At 17.4% G+C, this 19,416-nt stretch overlaps 5 protein-coding genes across 5 annotated transcripts in view; 3 read left to right on the forward strand and 2 right to left on the reverse strand.

Annotated features, from left to right (window-relative positions):
* Positions 1–1,680: 1,680 nt before the first annotated feature.
* PRELSG_0701400 (conserved Plasmodium protein, unknown function) lies at positions 1,681–2,611 on the forward strand (the record flags this gene model as incomplete). Its single annotated transcript, XM_028675693.1, has 2 exons — positions 1,681–2,444; positions 2,527–2,611. 2 exons carry the CDS (start codon positions 1,681–1,683, stop codon positions 2,609–2,611), a joined length of 849 nt encoding a protein of 282 aa, XP_028532256.1.
* Positions 2,612–3,039: 428 nt separating this feature from the next.
* Positions 3,040–12,034, reverse strand: PRELSG_0701500 (conserved protein, unknown function; the record flags this gene model as incomplete). Its single annotated transcript, XM_028675694.1, has 9 exons — positions 3,040–10,040; positions 10,214–10,325; positions 10,452–10,548; positions 10,642–10,847; positions 11,011–11,267; positions 11,365–11,415; positions 11,515–11,650; positions 11,749–11,775; positions 11,906–12,034. 9 exons carry the CDS (start codon positions 12,032–12,034, stop codon positions 3,040–3,042), a joined length of 8,016 nt encoding a protein of 2,671 aa, XP_028532257.1.
* An 861-nt stretch (positions 12,035–12,895) lies between these two features.
* Positions 12,896–13,453, reverse strand: SPC3 (signal peptidase complex subunit 3, putative; the record flags this gene model as incomplete). The annotated part of the gene is made up of 1 exon (XM_028675695.1): positions 12,896–13,453. One exon carries the CDS (start codon positions 13,451–13,453, stop codon positions 12,896–12,898), a length of 558 nt encoding a protein of 185 aa, XP_028532258.1.
* A 1,018-nt stretch (positions 13,454–14,471) lies between these two features.
* On the forward strand, positions 14,472–14,953 carry PRELSG_0701700 (prefoldin subunit, putative; the record flags this gene model as incomplete). The annotated part of the gene is made up of 2 exons (XM_028675696.1): positions 14,472–14,682; positions 14,775–14,953. The coding sequence occupies 2 exons, from the start codon at positions 14,472–14,474 to the stop codon at positions 14,951–14,953; spliced, it is 390 nt and encodes a 129-aa protein (XP_028532259.1).
* A 1,931-nt stretch (positions 14,954–16,884) lies between these two features.
* PRELSG_0701800 (ubiquitin specific protease, putative) overlaps positions 16,885–19,416 on the forward strand; it is a gene marked incomplete at both ends in the record, with an annotated part of 5,214 nt that continues 2,682 nt past the window's right edge. Inside the window, 1 exon segment of the mRNA XM_028675697.1 lies at positions 16,885–19,416. This exon segment is cut by the window's right edge and continues 405 nt beyond it. Within this exon segment, the coding sequence (XP_028532260.1) occupies positions 16,885–19,416 (2,532 nt within the window).

The following is a 19,416-nucleotide window of genomic DNA, read 5'->3' on the forward strand; positions in this document are numbered from 1 at the left end:
AAAAACCATATATTATCAAAAATTTCACAAATTTATAAAAAAAAAAATTTTAAATCTTAAAATAATAAATTTAATATGTAAAATTATATATACTTAAAAAAATATGTGTTTTTATAAACAATATGCTTTTCTTTATCAAAAATTTTCAAAGAAAAAAAAATAAAAAAATACATCTGTAAATTTTTAGTTATATCAAAAAAAGAAAAAACAGAAAAAAAATTTTAAAAACTTTTTTTCTGACTTTTTAATTATATTTTTAGTTATATGAAAATTATTAAAAAATATATATTTTTTCTTGAATTTATATTTTAATAATAATTTTCTTTTTTTTTCATTATTTTCATAAATAGATAATAAATAAACACGAAGAAAAAATATGAAAAAAAAAAATAGAAAACAAAAGAGAAAAAAAATTTTAAATTATTATTTATATTTTAACGAGATAAATTTTAATCATAGTTTACAACTTAAAAACTACAAAAAGTGATTCACTTATTACATCTATTGAATTATATATTTTTTTTTTTTATATAAAAATATACGATACGTTAATTATGTAGGTATTTAAAAGCATAATTTAGGAACTATTAATAAATTTAAAATTTAGACAACTTAAAAAATTTTTTTTTTAATTTTTTATGTCATTTAATAGTATCAGATATTTTTTATAGATACTTATAAACAAAAAGAAACGTAATGGAAAATGTATATTTCTTCTATAATGTTCTGATATATGATGTAGGAAATTTAAAAAAATAAAAAATAAAAACAATAAACTAGTATTTTTTTTTTTTTTTTTATTAGTGTCTTCTTTTTAATAGAAACATCTAAATAAGAAAAATGCTTACTATTCAAGGAGAATCATAAAGTATAAAATAAATTTTAAAAATAAGACTAATATAAAAACATTTAATAATGGTTTATTTAGATTATTTACTGAAATATAAAAAATAAATTCCTATCATTGGAAATTATAAAACGTTATATGAATTTTGCTATAGTTAAAATTTCTTTACAATTTTTTTTTATTTTTTAACATATATATACATGTATTATGCTTTTTAAGTATTATTAGTAAATGTCGATATTTTTAGTTATTATCGCAAAGTTTTATCGTAAAATATTAATTAAAAGAATAGCAATTTATCATTATGAATGCAATAAGGTGTTTCTGCAAATTTTTGTTAAAGTTCTCTCACTAAAAATTGTTAATTTTATATGCAATAATCTCATCATGTTACTTTAAAAATTTCTAATATATTTAAGAAATTTAATTAAAGAGAAAAATCATTTTTTTTTTTTTTAAATTGTTTCTATTCATTTACTTTTTTTTCTAAAAGTCAGTTGTGTTTTGTATTTTTTTTTTTTTTCTAAAGTGATGTAGGTACATAATTTTTTCCTTTTTTATTATTACTTTTGTAACATTGTAAATTAAGAGAAAAATAAAAAATTATGACATATCTATATATACTATTATAAATATAATTATTATTTGTCAGTTTTAGTCTCATGATTTAATCTATATAATATACTTAACAAAATACAAACATATTTTTTTTTTTTTTTCTTTACCTTTTTCTTCAATTCTTCTTTTCTTCTTTTCCGTTTTTATTTTATTTATTTTTTTTTTTTTTGTCTATTTTTTTTTTTTTTCTTCATATATACATTTTTTTAGTCAAAATGAATTCAATAAAATTGTTTTTTTTTATTTGTTTAGTGAAAGTTTGCTTAAGCAAATGCAATTCAATATTTTTTAATAAAAATGTTGATAAATGGACAAAAGAACTTTTAAAAATGCCTAAAAGTGAATATAATAATTTAAATGAGTTAAATGAACTTAATGATAGACAATTTTGTGGAAAATCACTTAAACATTTAGCAGGGTTAATTTTAGATAAATCAGATAAAGAAGCAAAGTTAATTATTGAAGGATCCATAATATCTAATAAACTAATATTAAAAATGGGAGATATAAAAGAAAAGGAGATTAATATTAATGATATAATTTTACCAATAGAAACTTTATCAAATAAATGTATTAACATACGACACATGAAGGAGTTTGATTCTATAATTTTATGTTTAGGTAATAAAGTTATCAGAAATTTTTGGATAAATTCAATAACCGATGCTGTTTTATGTAAAATGACAAAAAATAATGGAAAACTACCTGAATTTAATTATGAGGAAAAAAAGGAAAATAACAATAACGAAAATGATGAAGAAGAGGAAAACGAAGAAGATAATAAAGGTGAAAATAGAAACGAAAAAGATGAAAAAAAAAAAAAATACATTAACGAAGAATTTGATGAAGAAGAAGAAAATGAAGAAAAAGGATTAAAATTAAGAATAGCTAAAAGTAAATTTGGATATCCACAAGTAAAAATTAATGGAAAAAATGTAGAAGATATTAAAAAAGAAGAATTATCAAAAAAATTATCAAAGTATGTCAAAAAACAGAAAATAAAAGTTTTTATTTAAATATATATATATAAATACTCTATGTAAATAATTATTTTTTTTTAGGTCTCAAAATGAATTAAACAATTTACAGAATGAAGAATATGAAGAAAGTCCTAATAATGACACAGATATAGACAATACAGAATAAAATTATAATAGTAAATTTTTTTTTTATGTGAAATTACATATGCAATCCTAGAAATTTAATGGCACCATGAAAATTAAAATACCTTTGAACTTCTATAAAAAAAAAAATAAATAATTAATTCCTCATTTTTATTTTAAACTTATGTACGTGGATTTTTTTTTTTATATAGAGGATTACGTAATTTTATGTTTTATATAATTTCAAATGAGTTTTTGTATGTTTAATTTATATATATATCTATTGGTAATATTATTTTGTAATTTTTTTTTTTTTATTTTTAAAATAGAAAATTTTTTAATATCGTAAATATAACACCTTCGTGTAAACATATCTTTGTCTTTTGTAGATACTTTTAAATGTTTGTATATATTCATGTCCCTTTTTTTTCTTTTTTTTTTTTTTTTTTTTTTTTTATACATATATATTCTCTATAATTTAAGAGTATAATAAAATTCTCTAATTTGCTCATCACTAAAATATTCAAAAATAATTCTAATAAATTTATAATGACCAAAAGGGGAAATATATTCATTATTAGTAGATAAGCAATTTCCAATACATGCTATGGGACTAAGACATGCAGGTGACACTCCCACTTTTATTGAGTTTACATAAAAAGTTTGTTCATTGTTAATACATCTTGTTGCGATAAAAATATTTTCCTTTATACAATTTTTAAAATTATATCCACAACTATGAAATTTCGGATAATGATCCTTATAATTTTTTTTATAATTTTTTTCGTCTTTTAAAAAATTTTCATAGGAAATATTTTTTACACTGGAACTTTCTTTTGAATAAAATCCTTCACTTTCATCTTCACTTAAGCTTTTTTCATTTTCACTTGAAAATTCTTTTTCATATAAAATGTTATTTTCTAAATTTGTTAAAACTCCTAAAGATAAGTCATAATTATTTATAGCAATATGAGAGTTCCCATTTACTCCCCCTATTAAACAACGATTAGTTAATTCATTTATAAAAGATAATTTAATTACTGCTAATATAACCCAACTTTCAGGTAGCATTATATAATTGTGTAAATATATATTCAAATTATTATACTGTTCTTTTATGCTATTAAAATAGTACATTTTTCTATTTTTCATAGATATAAGGGATAAAGAATAGTAAAAATTCTTACTTTCCTCAATAGGATAAATGTATACGTTATAATTTTTTGTCACATCAAAATGAACATATTGTATTTTATCAGAATAATTAGATATAGTTGTATCACTCAATGAAGCTATACTATTATATTCTGGTTGGTCTATTAAATCTTGAAATAAAGAAGAGAAATAAAAATAATAATAATTAAAATTATAATTTGGAGAATTATTATATTCATATAATATTTCATTCATTGATAAAGGCTTATATACTACTTTTAAAAAACAAACACAAGGAAAAGGATTAATAAATAAGCTACTATTAAAAATATATTTTATATTGTCAAAAGAACAGAACTTATGACATCCCTTAAAATTTCCATTTATAAAATAAAATTGTCCTTTTAATGTTCCAACAACATTTAAATAATACCATCCCTTTTTCAAATTTTTAATACTATATCCTGAAGAATGATAAAAAGTTTGTCCTTTTTTTTTATAATTTTCTATACATCCGATAATTAAATCATCACTAAATATGCAAGCATGAATATCATTTTCACCACTAATCAAAGATGAAAAAGATATATTTTTGTGTATAGGAAAAAATACCCAAGCACATATAGTATATCCACATGGATTGGTTAACTCATTATATATTGATAATGTAGGAAATAAAACTAAATTATAAAATTTAGATAAATCACATCCAAAAGCCAAATTATCTGAAAAAACATTAACACCATAAATTTTAGGCAAATCTTCTTTTTTAATTATTTTTTTAAAATAAATATTATATCCATACTCTTCTTCGTTATCAATTTCAATAATCTTTGAATATTCATTTTTATTTTTAGTTGAATTTATATTTTCTTTCTTATTTTCTTCTAAATATTTATTTATTTCAGTAAATCTATTATCATTCTTTTTATTATTATTAAATATCTTATTAGGTGAATCATTCCTGTTTTTATATTTGGTAAAAAATTTTAACTGATAAATTTTCAATTTATAATTTGAATCATTTATAAATGGTATAACTTTAGTTTTATGTTTTTGAGATTGTACAAAATACATTAAAAAGGCATCTTCTATATATTTATTTTTAATGTCTATTCCTTCTATAATATCATTTTTGTTTTCCATATTTATATTATCTCCTATCATTTCTTTGCATTTTATCTTTTTGATCAATTTATATCTTCTTTTTATTTCATCTTTATTTAAGAATTCAAAAATTTTAAAAGATGAAAAAATTCCTATATTATTATTACCAAAACAAGAATTCCCAAGTATGTTTATCTCAAATTCTTCATCTAGATTTAAAATTTCATGAGAAATTGTGCTTAAATATTTTCCATTAATATAATAAACTAAACCATTGGATGATTTAGTTAAATTTAACAAATTCCATTTATTTTTTTTTACTATTTTATTAATTTTTTCCCATTTTTTTGTTTTTATACTTTCTATATAAAGACTACAGTCCTTTTTTAGCTCTGTTTTCCTTTCTAGATTATATTTAGTATAATAAGTGCTCAATTTACTCCATTCATTTATGTGTATTTTTATATTCTCAATTTTATCTTTCTTTCTATATATAACAAACAAGGAATTTCCTTTTTTATCACAAAATATAAAATTTTTCTTTTTTTTATTGCTACTTCTAGAATTAAAATATATCCATAATTCTATAGTACATTTATCAGGTAATATTACTGATGGATTTATTATGATTAATGAGTTTTTATTATATAAGTTCATTCCTTTTAAATCCCCAGTAATACCTATATTGCATTTATAACAGTTATGTATAAATACACAAAGTTCATCATTTATATTTTGATAATTCATGTAATTATACATATTTTTATTTAGAATTTCCAGATATTTTATGCTTAATAAATCTTCTATATTATCTTTGTTGTTTTTTTTTTTTTTTCTTCTTTCTTCTTTTTTTTTTTGAGCTAGGTTTAGCAAATTATTTAAAAAAATCCCTTTTATATAAATATATGCACCATAGTTATCTATTTGAAAATAATTTATTTTCTCTTCATAATTTTTCATAATATAATTATCTATATATGATTCTCCCAAATTTTCATTTAAAAGAGCAAAGTTTCTTTTTTTCTCTTCTATTAATTCTATTTCATCTATATCTAAATATTCACAGTTTTCAATAAAAACTGGCAAAGCGTTGCTAAACACTTTGAAAAACTCTTCCTTCTTTTTTTTATTTTCATTTTTTTTTTTTTCTTCTATCTTTCTTACATCATATATTTCTGAAAACTCAATTAATTTATTAATATTTAAATCATCTTCTTCTTTAATTAAATTTATGAAATAATTTTTTGAGTCACTATCTAACTTATCATATTCATTGTAAAAATCTACATCTAGCACATTTTTGCTTAAAAAATCATGTATTTTTAAAATTTTATCATTATCACCTATTTTTTCATCCTTAAAATAGTTTTTATCTATTTTTAATTTGTATTCAGATTCTTTATTGTCTTCTAAGAATTTAAAATATCTTTTCATATACAAATTATTATTTAAAGAATAATCCCATAAGTTTATTAAATTAGAACATAAATATTTTTCGCATGTGCATTTAAAATAAATATCGAAGTAAATTTCACTTACATCTAATAATAGGCAATGAAGATAAATTCTACACAATTCTACTGTATATATATAACTAATATCAAACAAATTTCCTTTATTATCTTTTTTTTCCTTATTATTTAAAAATATTTCACATTCATTATTATAAGTTTTATTATTTTTAAATATTTGAAAATCCATATTGCATTGTTTGTTACTTGAAAAAATCATTGAATCATTATTTTGATCCTCTTTTTTTAGTTTGTTAAAATTATTATTTAAATATTTTTTAAAAAAATATAAATCTTTACAATTTTTCTTATTTCCATTAAATTGCTTAATTTCTATATTATTTTCATCATTTATTAACATTCTTTTGCTCAAATGAATATCAGAATTATTTACGTCACTTATACGAGTAGTATTAAGATTACTTAAATCAATTTCCTTAAAATTATTTAAATTACAATATTTATTTTGTTCGTCTATTAAAGGATTCATATTACACCATTTTTTATTCGTATATTCTGAACTAATATTATTATTATGTTTATATAAGAAATAATTCTCTATATTTAAATTTTTATCATTATTATTGGCGTATAATTGTTTATTATGTGGAAAAGTTCTGTTCATATTATTTATATTTAAATTATAGTCTATATATCCGATAGTGTTACTATTAAACGATGTATTGTTAAAATTTATATTTTTAAATTCTGCATTTTTGTATTTATCACTCTTATTTGAATTTTCGTTTAAAGAAGGAAAAATGTTTAAATATGTTTCCTTTGTATTATTAAAGTATATACATTTTCTTAAAACATTTGAAACATATAACAAAATCTTTGATAAATTATAGTTAATATCAGTTAAATTACAGTAATTTAAAATACTGAATCCCCATGCATAAGTGATAAGAGATACATAATCCTCGTATATTTTCTTCCTTAACGTATTAAAAAATTTTTCTTTATATTTAAGAAAATTTTTTAAAACTAATGATATATTTTTTATAAGAGCAAAATGATTTTTCTTTAACTTTTTTAAACAATTTTCCAAAGTTAATTTATGAAAATTTTTTTCTAATGTTAAATTAATTATAATAGACAAACATTTTTCTGGTTCTTCTGATAAATCAATAACATTGTATAAAAAAAATACCCATAACTTTGATATTTTTAATAATTTATATCTTTTAATATTATTCTTTTTCTTTTCTACATTTCCTTTATCAACTAGGCTATAATTCATTAATTTGGAATGATAATTTTGATAAATTTTACTATTTTTCAGAATATTGTTTATCGACTTTATACTTTTCTTTTCTTTTTTTAATACTATTTGCTCTTCCATTTCATTATTTTTTAACTTTAGTTCTTGCAATTTCTTAGAAGTTTTCTTTTTGAAGACTACTCTTTTTTTCTTTGATGTATCCCACTTAATCCATTTTGTCTTTTTTATGCAATCTCTTAATTTATCTATGTTCTTTATCATAAAAATTTTAATATTTTCTTTAAAATAATTTATAAATAGCAAAAAAATTACAAAATAAATAAAAAAATTAAAAATTATTGAAATAATTGTTATAATGCTAAGAAAATTATATAGATGTACATAACTTAAGAATGTATAATAAGATAATAATATAGTAATATATGCTAACATAGAAAAATAAAATATGAACTTATCAATTTTTTTTTTTTTTATTAATTTAGTTGCAACTTTTATTAATACATTTAAAAGTTTATTATTTTCATTATTATAATCCCCATTATCATTATTTTTTTTTCTATTCTTATATTTCTGATAATTTTCATCATTAATATTATCATTGCTATCTTTATGATCTACCACATTTTTATATCTATAATTTTCTTTTGAAATAAATACATTTTCCTTTTGTTCGTTAAGATTAATATTTATTATATTTTCATTTAATGATTTGATATTACTTTCTTTGTTTTCAATGCTACTTTTATTTTTTATATAATTTGTATTTTGTTTATACATAGTAATAGAACCTGCATGATATAGAATATTATCATCTGCTTGCTCATTTTTTTTTCTTTCTTCTTTTTCATTGAATTCATATACATATAAATACATAATTAAGATATAAAGAAAAAGTGAAAGAATAATAATTGTTAATTGAAATATATGAATATTAGGATTATATAAGGTATTTTTATAGTTATAAGTTAAAGATGTGTTTGTTGTATTTAAAAAACTTCTATAAAATAAGACTAAAAATAACAATAATAAAAAATTATCTATAGGATTGAATGCTTCTATCTTGGAATTTATTACTATTATATCATCTAAAATGTACATATTTTTTTTCATATATTTCTTAATTAATGGCAAAAAATAATTTGAAAATTTTATAAATGTGTTATATATGATTATTATGAGGATCTTAAAATAATATTTATTTCTCATTTCATAACATTCTAATGAATCATCAATTATTATAAAACTTTCTTGTCTATGTTTATCATAATTACAGAAAAAAAAGAAAATGCATAATCTTATTATCTCAAAATATAGTAAATCATGATATAATATAAAAAATAAAATAAAATATTTTAGCATATATTTGGTACAAAATGTATCATTTATCATATCATTTTTAATTATATTACTATCCATTAAATTGTTTTCTTTAGAATATATTACTGTATTTTCTAGAATATTCCTATTTTCAAGAAAAGGAAAAAATATGTTGTTTTGTTGTTTATTTAAATTATCCATATTCCTATGATTATTTGTAACATTATTGTTATTATAAAAGATATAATTGTCGTGTACTTTGTGATTTACATATTTTTCATTTATTTTATTACTACTGTTATTTCCATTTTTTTTTATACTGTTTTTACTATAGATATTATTAATATTTTGATTATTTTTAGCTTTATATGTATTTTCAAAAATTATTTTCTCCTTATCTTTATTGAATGATTTGATCATATCATTCATTAAAGGCTTATTCTTAGAATATAAATAAAAATTAGCTTTTTTCTGTTGTTTCTTTTTATTAATTTCTTTTTTTTTTTCATTTTCATTTTTTTTGTTATTTATAAAATATTTTTTAGTGTTTAGTTTATAAGAACCATGCAAATAAGTTTTTATAAAATTTCTATGAGATTTGAGTATAATATATGTATCTTGATTTTTTTCAATGCACAACTTGTTTGTATTTTTTTTATAAGGTATTTCTAACTTATTTTTAAGCATTATTTTTCTTAGGAATTTTAAACTATTACTATTTATTTTAATAAATTTATGTTTATTTATTTTCCAAAATATCTTTTTTTTTTTTTTTATCAATTTTTTAAATTTTTCATGTTTTGTTAAAATTATTTTATTTACGTTATGTTTTTGAAAAACTTCATTAAATTCTGAATTATGCTTAATTAAAAAATGATTCCTTAATTTGTCTTCGTTTTTCATATAATTCATGTCCAAGTTTTTTTCAATGTTTCCTGTTGATTTACTAAAACAAATTTTTTTCTTATTTTTTATTTTTATTTTTTTAATTAATTGATTTTCATCACTTTCTGCCAGATACTTCAAAGTTGATTGATAAAATTCACTATTCACAAATTTATTCTTTCTTAAATTTCCATCATTTATTTCATTATCTACCCTTAAACAGGACACTTTTTTGTTATTTCCATAGGTTTCATTATTTATTTTTACTTTTTCTAAAAAGAAACAAAAAAAAAATATTTAATATATATATATATATATATAAATAAGAAGTATATAATTTTTTGGAGATAAAAAAAAAAAAAATTATAAAAAAAAAAACGTTATTTTGAATTTTAAAACAATTAAGTATGAATGATTTTATTTGACTTTTTTTTTTTTTTTTAACTTCTCAAAACATAAATAACAACAGTGCACAATATTGAGAAAAAGGAAAACAATACTGGTACAAATAATAAAAAATTAATTTTTTTTAGAATTCTATCACTGTTTGTTCCCTTCTAAAATAAAAAGAATAATATTTTTCGGGTGAACTAATCTTATATCATCTTGTCAAAAACAATTTTGTTAATGTTTTTTTATTATACTCTAAAAATTTTTATTCTATTTTTTTTTTCATATTTTACAGTAAAAATGCAGTCTAAAATTTCATTTAAAGGTATTCCAATAGTAAAAAAATACAAGATATTGACAAAGGAATGATCATAATTTGAATTAACATATCTGATTTTATAAAGGTAAAAAGAATAAGTAATATAAGAAAAAATATAAATTGTATATAATAATTAAATTTTTTTAGTAAAAAAGTTTTATAACCTAAGAAGTGATATAAATTGTATATACGTGATAAAAATCTTTATTATATTTAATTCTCTTAAACTATTTACACATATAGCTGTTAAAATACTTATAAATAATGTAATCAGAAAAAAATAAAATATTACCAAATATGTCAAAAAATTACAAAAAGAGCAAGGATTTTTTAATGGGGCTATGAAGTGATATCTATAATTTTCTTCACACTATATTTTAAATTAAAAAAAAAGAAAATTTTTTAATTTTTTATATTTTTAATACATAAAATAGCTTAAAAATAATATAAGGTACAAAAATTCAATAAATTATTTTCTAATTTTCTATTATTTTGTTATCATTATTAATTAATTCTTATTTATTTTTCTATACAATTTTACACTGTATTAAATGATTTCCCTCTAAACAAGATTTATCTTCTCTGAAATTTAAGCACACATCTTTTTTGTAACATAAAACTTGATAGTAATATATTTCCTTATTTTTAACTTTTTCACATAATTCTTTATATCTTACACTTGTATTTTTATGGCACATATTTTGAAATGACCATGTATTCCTATTTCCATAGCAAAATTCTAGTGCATTACATTTTACACATCTGTTATTTTTTATGTCTAATTTAAAACCTTAGAACAAAAAATAAAATTATTTATTTTTATTCTTTAATTTATATATTTTATTATTTCTTTTATTTTATTTTTATATTATTTTTTTTTTAAAAACCTTTATTACAAACACAGTCTAGAATAGATTTTGATTCTATTTCATTTGTATCTATACATATATATTTGTAAATAGTGTATGTGGATATTTATTAATTTCGTATTATTAACTATTTTCATTCTTTTTTTTTTTTTTTGTTAATATTTTTACTAGATCCATTAGGACAATTCTGACAAATAAGAGATCCCTCTTTGTCAGTATAAGTACCAAGAGGGCAAGGAAAGCATTGTTTGTTTACTCTTGAAAAATTATAAAAACCTATTTTACATTTCTCACATTTGTAGTCCTTTGTTTTATTAGTTAAAAAAAAAAATATATGTATATATATAGCTTATAAATTATTTTTATTAGAAAAGTTGTATTATTATTTTTTTTTTTTTATACGTATGTAAGCATTTCCCCAGCGTTACACTTTAGAAAAAAAAAAAAAAATAGTTTAGAATTGCATTAATATATATTCTGTTATATGAAAAATATTTTTAACTATTCTTAAAGAAAATGCTTTTTTTTTTTTTTTTTTTAGCTTTTTTCATAATTTTACCATGATGTTCAATATTCTAAAATTTTTTTTCTCATATTTATTATTAAATAAAAGATCTTGATCAATAATTCTTATTATTAAGAGATAGATTAATAACATAAAAAATAGCATTTTATTTGCGTGAAACATTATATATTATATTAAAAATTAATTTCTTATTTTTAATAAAATAATATATTTAAAAAAAAGTTCTTTTGTATTCCTTTTATAAATTGAGCATGTTTTTATATCTTAATAAAAAAAAAAAAAAATATATAAATATAAATATATATATATATAAATATAATTAAATAAGAGCAAATATAACTAATGAAATGCATGCTATAATTTTTTTTTTTATCTAATCAAGATTAAAGCATTTTGAACAAATCAGAACAAATAATTGTTCTTTTGTATATACGACTATTTTATTGTATAAAAAAAAAAAAGGTAAATATATAACATTCTATTTAAATAAGTGTATAAAAAAAAAAAAAGAAAAAAATATTTTCTTTTTTAATTAAAAATACGAATTTATGTAGATTAAAATATATGTACATTGCTAAATTTTATTGGGCATATGGAAAATTAAATATATTTCACAATGTTCATTAAAAAAAAAAATTAAAACAAAAAAAAAAAAAAAAAAAAAGAAATAAAAAAATGTAAATATAAAAAAAAAAAAATTTTTAAATGGTATGAAAAAGAAAAAAAATTCCTAAAATGAAAAAAAAAATATATATGAAAATATAAAGTCTATAGTGTTAATATTCTTGTTATATTTTAAATTCTTGTTACTGTTGTATTTTCAATAAATTAATATTATGATTTTGTTTTAATATGTTACATTTTATTAAAGTAGTAATCATAATTATCATTTTTATGTTTTATTATAATTTCCAATTTTATTTAATGTAATCGCATAAGTTATAACATATAACGTATACCTATATTATAGTACAATATAGTATTTATGTTAAGAATTTTATTTCCTTTTTTAATAAAAAATAATTATTTATCTGGATAATAAAATGGATAATTTGATGGCAAATTATCAAAATAATCTGATGGCAATTTATAAGATATTTTATCCCCTTCAAAAGATCTTGTAAATCCAGCAATAGGCATATACTTATAACATACTTGTAAATGAATTAAATTATTTCTTAATCCATTGGAATAATCTTTTAGTGAATATTTAGTTAAAAAATTTTTATAATTTCTCTTTGCATATTTTTTCTTAGTTATTATATAATCCTGTATAATGACTTCATTTCTAACTTTTTTTGGGGTTTCATAAGTTACTAACACATAAACAAATAACTGTTTCAAATTCCAATTAAATGCTTTTCTCATATCAAATGATAAGTCTAACGATAAAACTACTTCATCCCCCTTTATATATCTGTTATAAACAAATCTTTTTACATGATTTACTTTTATTTGAGTTTTTATTTCTTTCTCATCAAATAAATAAAATGATGTCCCATAATTAAAAAGGCATAAGATGAAAAAGCAAAAAGCCATAGAATAAAAAATAATATTTAATCTATTTAAAAAAGAATCCATTTTAAAAAAAAAAAAAAAAAGAGAAAAAGATATACTTACAAATATATTTTATTGAAATAAAAGAAATATAATAGTATTATTTCAAAATGTACTATAAAAAAATAGAATATAAAAAATGATATAAGCAAATATCATCTAAAATATATATATAATGAATGATAAAATATAAAAAAATTATATAAATATTGAAACAATGATATAAACAAAATTTCTTTAATAATACAAAGAGCATTTCACATTTTAATACACATAATATATGTATTCTTATTTAAGAATAATAAGAAATTAAAATACATCTTTATATTTACAATATAATATTTACATTATTTTTTATCAAAGAAAAGCACATGCATATAAATATATGTATATATATATATATTTTTGTTAATTTACATTGTATACATATACAATTTTTCAATTTTTATCACTATATTAATATATAAACTTATTTTTTTTATATTAATATTATGATTTTTTTTCATATATGTATACATAAAACTTCATTTTTAATTTATTTATTTATTTTTACTAATTGTATGTAAAAAATTATCAAAAAAAATAGTACATATGCTTATTTTATCTTTTATATATAATAATTCCTTTTTACATTTCACTTTTCTATAAAAATAATATTCTTTATATATATATATATGGTGTAAATTATGATTGTATATTAATTTTATAAATTAAAATATAATAAGAAAAAAAGAAATTATTCTAAATAAAAAAAAAAAAAAGAGAATCCTCCTTTTTAGAAATATCTTTTTAAATTATACTGCAAATATATGGATATATTTTTTTCTTTTATTTTTTAAGGAATTTTAACCTTATATTTATATTTTATTTTTTTTACTATTAAGTCTTTTTATAATTTTCCTTTTTATATAAAATATATATATCAAGAGAAATTTAATTTCCTTAAATAAATTAAATAAAATCATTATTACAATATTGAAGATAATATCATATTCCTAATTTTTTTTTTTTATAATTTCTTTATTCCTTTTTCGACTTAAAAATGTCAGATGCTAGAGAAACGATGTATGACTTAGGATTAGATATGACAGTAGATGATCAAAAAAAAATTGGTAAATTTACTAACTTACATTATAAGCAATCCATTTATGAACAAAAGATAAAATTAATGAAAGAAAAGATAACAAATATTGATTCATCAATTGACGAAGTATCACTTCTGTTTGATTCTAAAGATGTTATGCTAAATATAGGTATATATACATATGACAATTTTTTTTTTTTTTTTATAAAATAACTCTGTAAAACGGAAAATAATTTTTTTTTAATTTTCTTCAATCGATAGGGGATTGTTTTTTTAGATTTGATACAGATCATGTAGAAGAAAGTTTATCAGAATTTAAAAATGAAGAAAAAAAGAATTTAAGTAAATTAGAAGCTGAATATAAAACTACCTTAAATGAAAAACAACAATTAAAAACAGATTTATATGCTAAATTTGGTAATAGGATTGATCTTAACTAAAAATATTAAATATACTTGTATGCAAAATTTAGATAATTTGTATTAATATTTTTTATGGAATATAATTAAAGTAAACATTTTATTAAAAAATGAATATTTTCTTTTTAAATTCTATTTTCATAAAGATTATTTTTAGTTCATATTTTTTTTTTAATTTTACACTAATTAAAAAGAAAATATATTTGTTTATAGTTTTTTTTTTAATAAAATTATTTTTTATTTAGAAAAGGTACCTAATTTTTCTAAATAAAAATATATTTATAATTTATGTAATTGAATTTGTTTACTTTTTTTCTTTTTTTATTAAGAAAGTTTTGATATATATAATTATGTTAGCAAAATGATTATATTTTGTTAAATTTTTTACACAATGACATAATTACGTTGAATTCTATAAAATATGTCAATAATACTAAGGTTAAAATTACAAAAAAAAAAAAAAAAACGTACATAAATGAAATAGTAATTTTAAAGTTCTTTTAAATGTAAAACAAAAACATATAAAAAAGTTGTTTATGATACTTAGTATTTGATTTTTTTGTAATAGAAAAAAAAAAAAAATTAAATTACACATATATAAAATGAAATATATATGTATAAACTTTCGTATTCTTACATTTTTGCTATCAGTAAGACAAAATAATTATATAGAATAATTATTATCAATTTATTATTTTAGTGAATATTTAAAAATACTTTAAAGAAAAAGAAATTATTCTTTAAACATAATAAAACTGTTTTAGAAATTTTCAAAATTTTGTTACTATATCTTTTAACTATTTTTTAAGTTTTTTTAATATATTTATTAAAAAATTTTCAAATAAACATCAAAAAAATAATTTCTCTTTAAAGTGGAGAAACAAAAACAAAAAAATATATTGTAAAAAATATAAAATACTATAATTATCTAAGAGAAAAAAAAAAATTTACAATTGCAATATTAAAAAAAAGGAAAATTTTACACAATGTAAAAATTTAGTACCTCTATATGTGCATCTAATTAGAATTATTAAAATGAAAATAAAAAAATAATTCAGCAAAATGTAGAGAAAAAATGAAAAAAATCGGAGATTTTGTTACAATAAGATACATTCGTGATGTGAGATTATAAATTATTAATTATTAATTTTTGGATTTATAAATGGATTAATGTGAAATTAGAAATATTTCTCATTAATTTACTGCATATAATTTAATTTCATATATTAATAAAAAAAAAAAATTTTACTTTTATAAAAAAAAAATCTTAACAAATCACAAAAAAAAAATTTTTTTTTTAAAATATTATATTAAATTTTTTTTTTTTTTTAAATAATTTTTATGATAAAAATTTTTTAAATAAAGATAAAATTGTAAATACATATTTAAGAAATATATTTGAAAGAAAAAAAAAAAAGGCAAAAAAAGTCTTAAAAAATTTATCTTTTTTTTTTTAATTTTTGATAATTATATATTAAAATCAATATTTTGTTTTTACTTCATTTTACAACTATTTTTAAGAAATCTTTTTAAAAATTTGACTTTTTTGTTTCTTTTTTCTAACTTATTTTTATTTAAAATGGAATTTTTTTTTTTTTTTTTACAAAAAAGAAATAATACATAATATCCTATATTAATTAAACAAAGTAATATTCTTCATTGCATATACATAGTAGTATTTATATATATTAAAATTAAAAAAAATAAAGAAAAAAAAACAATATAGGATAAAAGGGAAATTTTTAATATATATATATATGTTTTTGGAATATTAAATTTTTCAATTTTTGTAGAAATGTGTATTTTATATTTCCTTTTTTTTATTTATATGGAATGTAGCATAAATTACTTATGTAAATTTTTTTCTTTTTTCTTCTTTATCCTTTTTTTATTGTATTTATAATTTTCCTTCATTTTATAAATTAAATTTGGTGTTTTTTTTATTTTAAATAATGATAAAAGATAATAAGTTAATGATTGATAACATTAATTATAAAGTTATTAATAAAGATGAAATAGATAATGAATTAAATAAAATTTGTGAATTAAAAGATTATGTAAATAAAAATGAATGTGTGAATAATGGGTTATCAGAAAAATTAAATGAATTAAGTGATTTTAGAAATAAAAATAAGTTGAACAATTTTTCATTAAGTAATATTATACCAAATAATGATAATTTAAATAAGAAATGGATACATTATTCAAAAAGAAATGATTCAAATAGTGATATAGATGAAAATAAAATAATAAATACTACTCTCAAAGCAGATATAAATAATAATGTAATGAGTAATATGATTAAAAATAGTTGTAATGATAATATTCAGTTAAATGTAAGTAGAATAATTGATGAACACAATATAAAAGAAAGTAATTTTACTGAAGTCTCAAATAAAAGTAAATTAAATATCGCCAATAGCACTATTTATAACAATTTAAATAAAAATAATAATGATGATATATATAATAATGATAATAATAAATACAGTAAAAATTATAAAAATGTAGATTTGAATTCATATTTGCATAATGGAAATGCTATTTTAGAAAAATCTATATTTATAAATACATGCGAAAAAAATAAAAGTTCTTTATTTGATAGATATAATTTTCATAATGATAGAAAAATAAAATTAGGAAGTAATAGTACTAATGAAAATATATATCCTAATATAAAAGAAAATTCAGAAAAATACAATTCGAGTATGTACAACAGCAAAACATATGCAGTTAAAAAACAGAACATTGTCGAAAACTTTAAAAATTTCACTAATGATGCTATTATCAATGTATTGAATAGTAATATGAAGAATGAAGATTACTCAGAATTTTTTTATATAAATAATGATAAAAAGAATGAACAAAAAAAAAAAAATAAATTGGATAAAGAAAATGAACAAAAAAAACAATTACAAGTAGACAAAGGAAATGAACAAAAAAAAAAAATTAAATTAAATAAAGATATTGCAAATATGTATACTATCTGTGATCCTGCACCAATAAAGGATTTAAATGAAACAAGTGTACTTAGAAAAGAAGAATCAAAAGAAGAGGAAATTTTACAATTATTTAAAAAGAATTTAGATAAAAATGAGTTTAATAGTATTAATAAAAATCTATTATTTCTTAAAAAAATGCAAAAATATTTTTATAGAAAATATATTAACATCAAATTTTCAAATGATACAAATAATTATTACTATTTTATACATTTAGAATGGTTTAATAAATTTAAAAATTTTCTTTTCAACGATTCTGACATTTTTCCTGGTTACATAACCAATTACAAATTATATGATTTCAATGAAAAGGAACTTATAAATGAAACTTGCATAAATAAGGAAAATTTGAAAAAAAATTTAAAAGAGGGGAAGGACTATATATGTACTAATAAGTATATGTGGAGGTTTTTGCATTTTTTATATAGAGGAGGCCCATGTATTAAAAGAGGTAGAAATAATATTTATGATAATTTTGTATCTATCTCAAATAATGATACAATGAATAAGAATATTATTTATTTAATTGAACCAAAATATGTAGAGAATTTATTTGCATTATTTAATTATTCAAACGAAAAGGTTAATTGTAGTATTACAAATGATAATGTACAGAAAAATGATGATTTAATTTCTGATATTTCTAGTAGTACAAATATAGATAAATTCTTAGAAGATATAAACGAAAAAAAAAAGAAAAAAGAAGAGAAAAGCAAATTACAACAGAAAAAATTCGCGCATAGTTATTATGAATTTTTAGATTTTTACAATTTAAAGGAAAAAGAAAAAAAAAATTATTTTTATATTGAATACGATAATTCAAATAAAAAAATTATGAAAAAATTAATGAAGATAAAAAATAAAAAATGTGATGATTCATTTCATTTTTATTCAGATGAAGGTAGCGCATCAAGTGAAAAAAGTTTTATTAATAATATAACTAATAGAAATAATGAATATGAACATGATATAAATAAGGAAGAAATTCATATAAAAAAAGAAAAAATGAATAATAGTTATAATTTAAATACAAGTTTAAGCATATCAGAGTATAAAACTAAGGAATATTTATATTATGAAAAATTAAAAACAGAGAACATAACAAAAAATCATTTTAATAATTATGAATATTATGAAATAAACAACATACAAAATAATAATGGAAATAGGAAAAATAATTATAATAATGATGCTAATATGAGTTGTAATAATATTAATTTAAATAAAAATTGTATGAGTTATAATGCACCTAATAAATATTACATAAGCAATAATAACAATAATAATAATAATAATAATAATTATTATTATTATACCAATAATAAAAACAATTATAACAATAATAATAATAACTATAAAAATAATAACTATAATAATAACAATAATAATAATAATAATAATAATAATAATAATAATAATAATAATAATAATAATAATAATAATAATAACAATAACAACAACAATAATAATAATAATAATAAT

Source organism: Plasmodium relictum (assembly GCF_900005765.1).
Source record: "Plasmodium relictum strain SGS1 genome assembly, chromosome: 7".
NCBI lineage: Eukaryota > Apicomplexa > Aconoidasida > Haemosporida > Plasmodiidae > Plasmodium > Plasmodium relictum.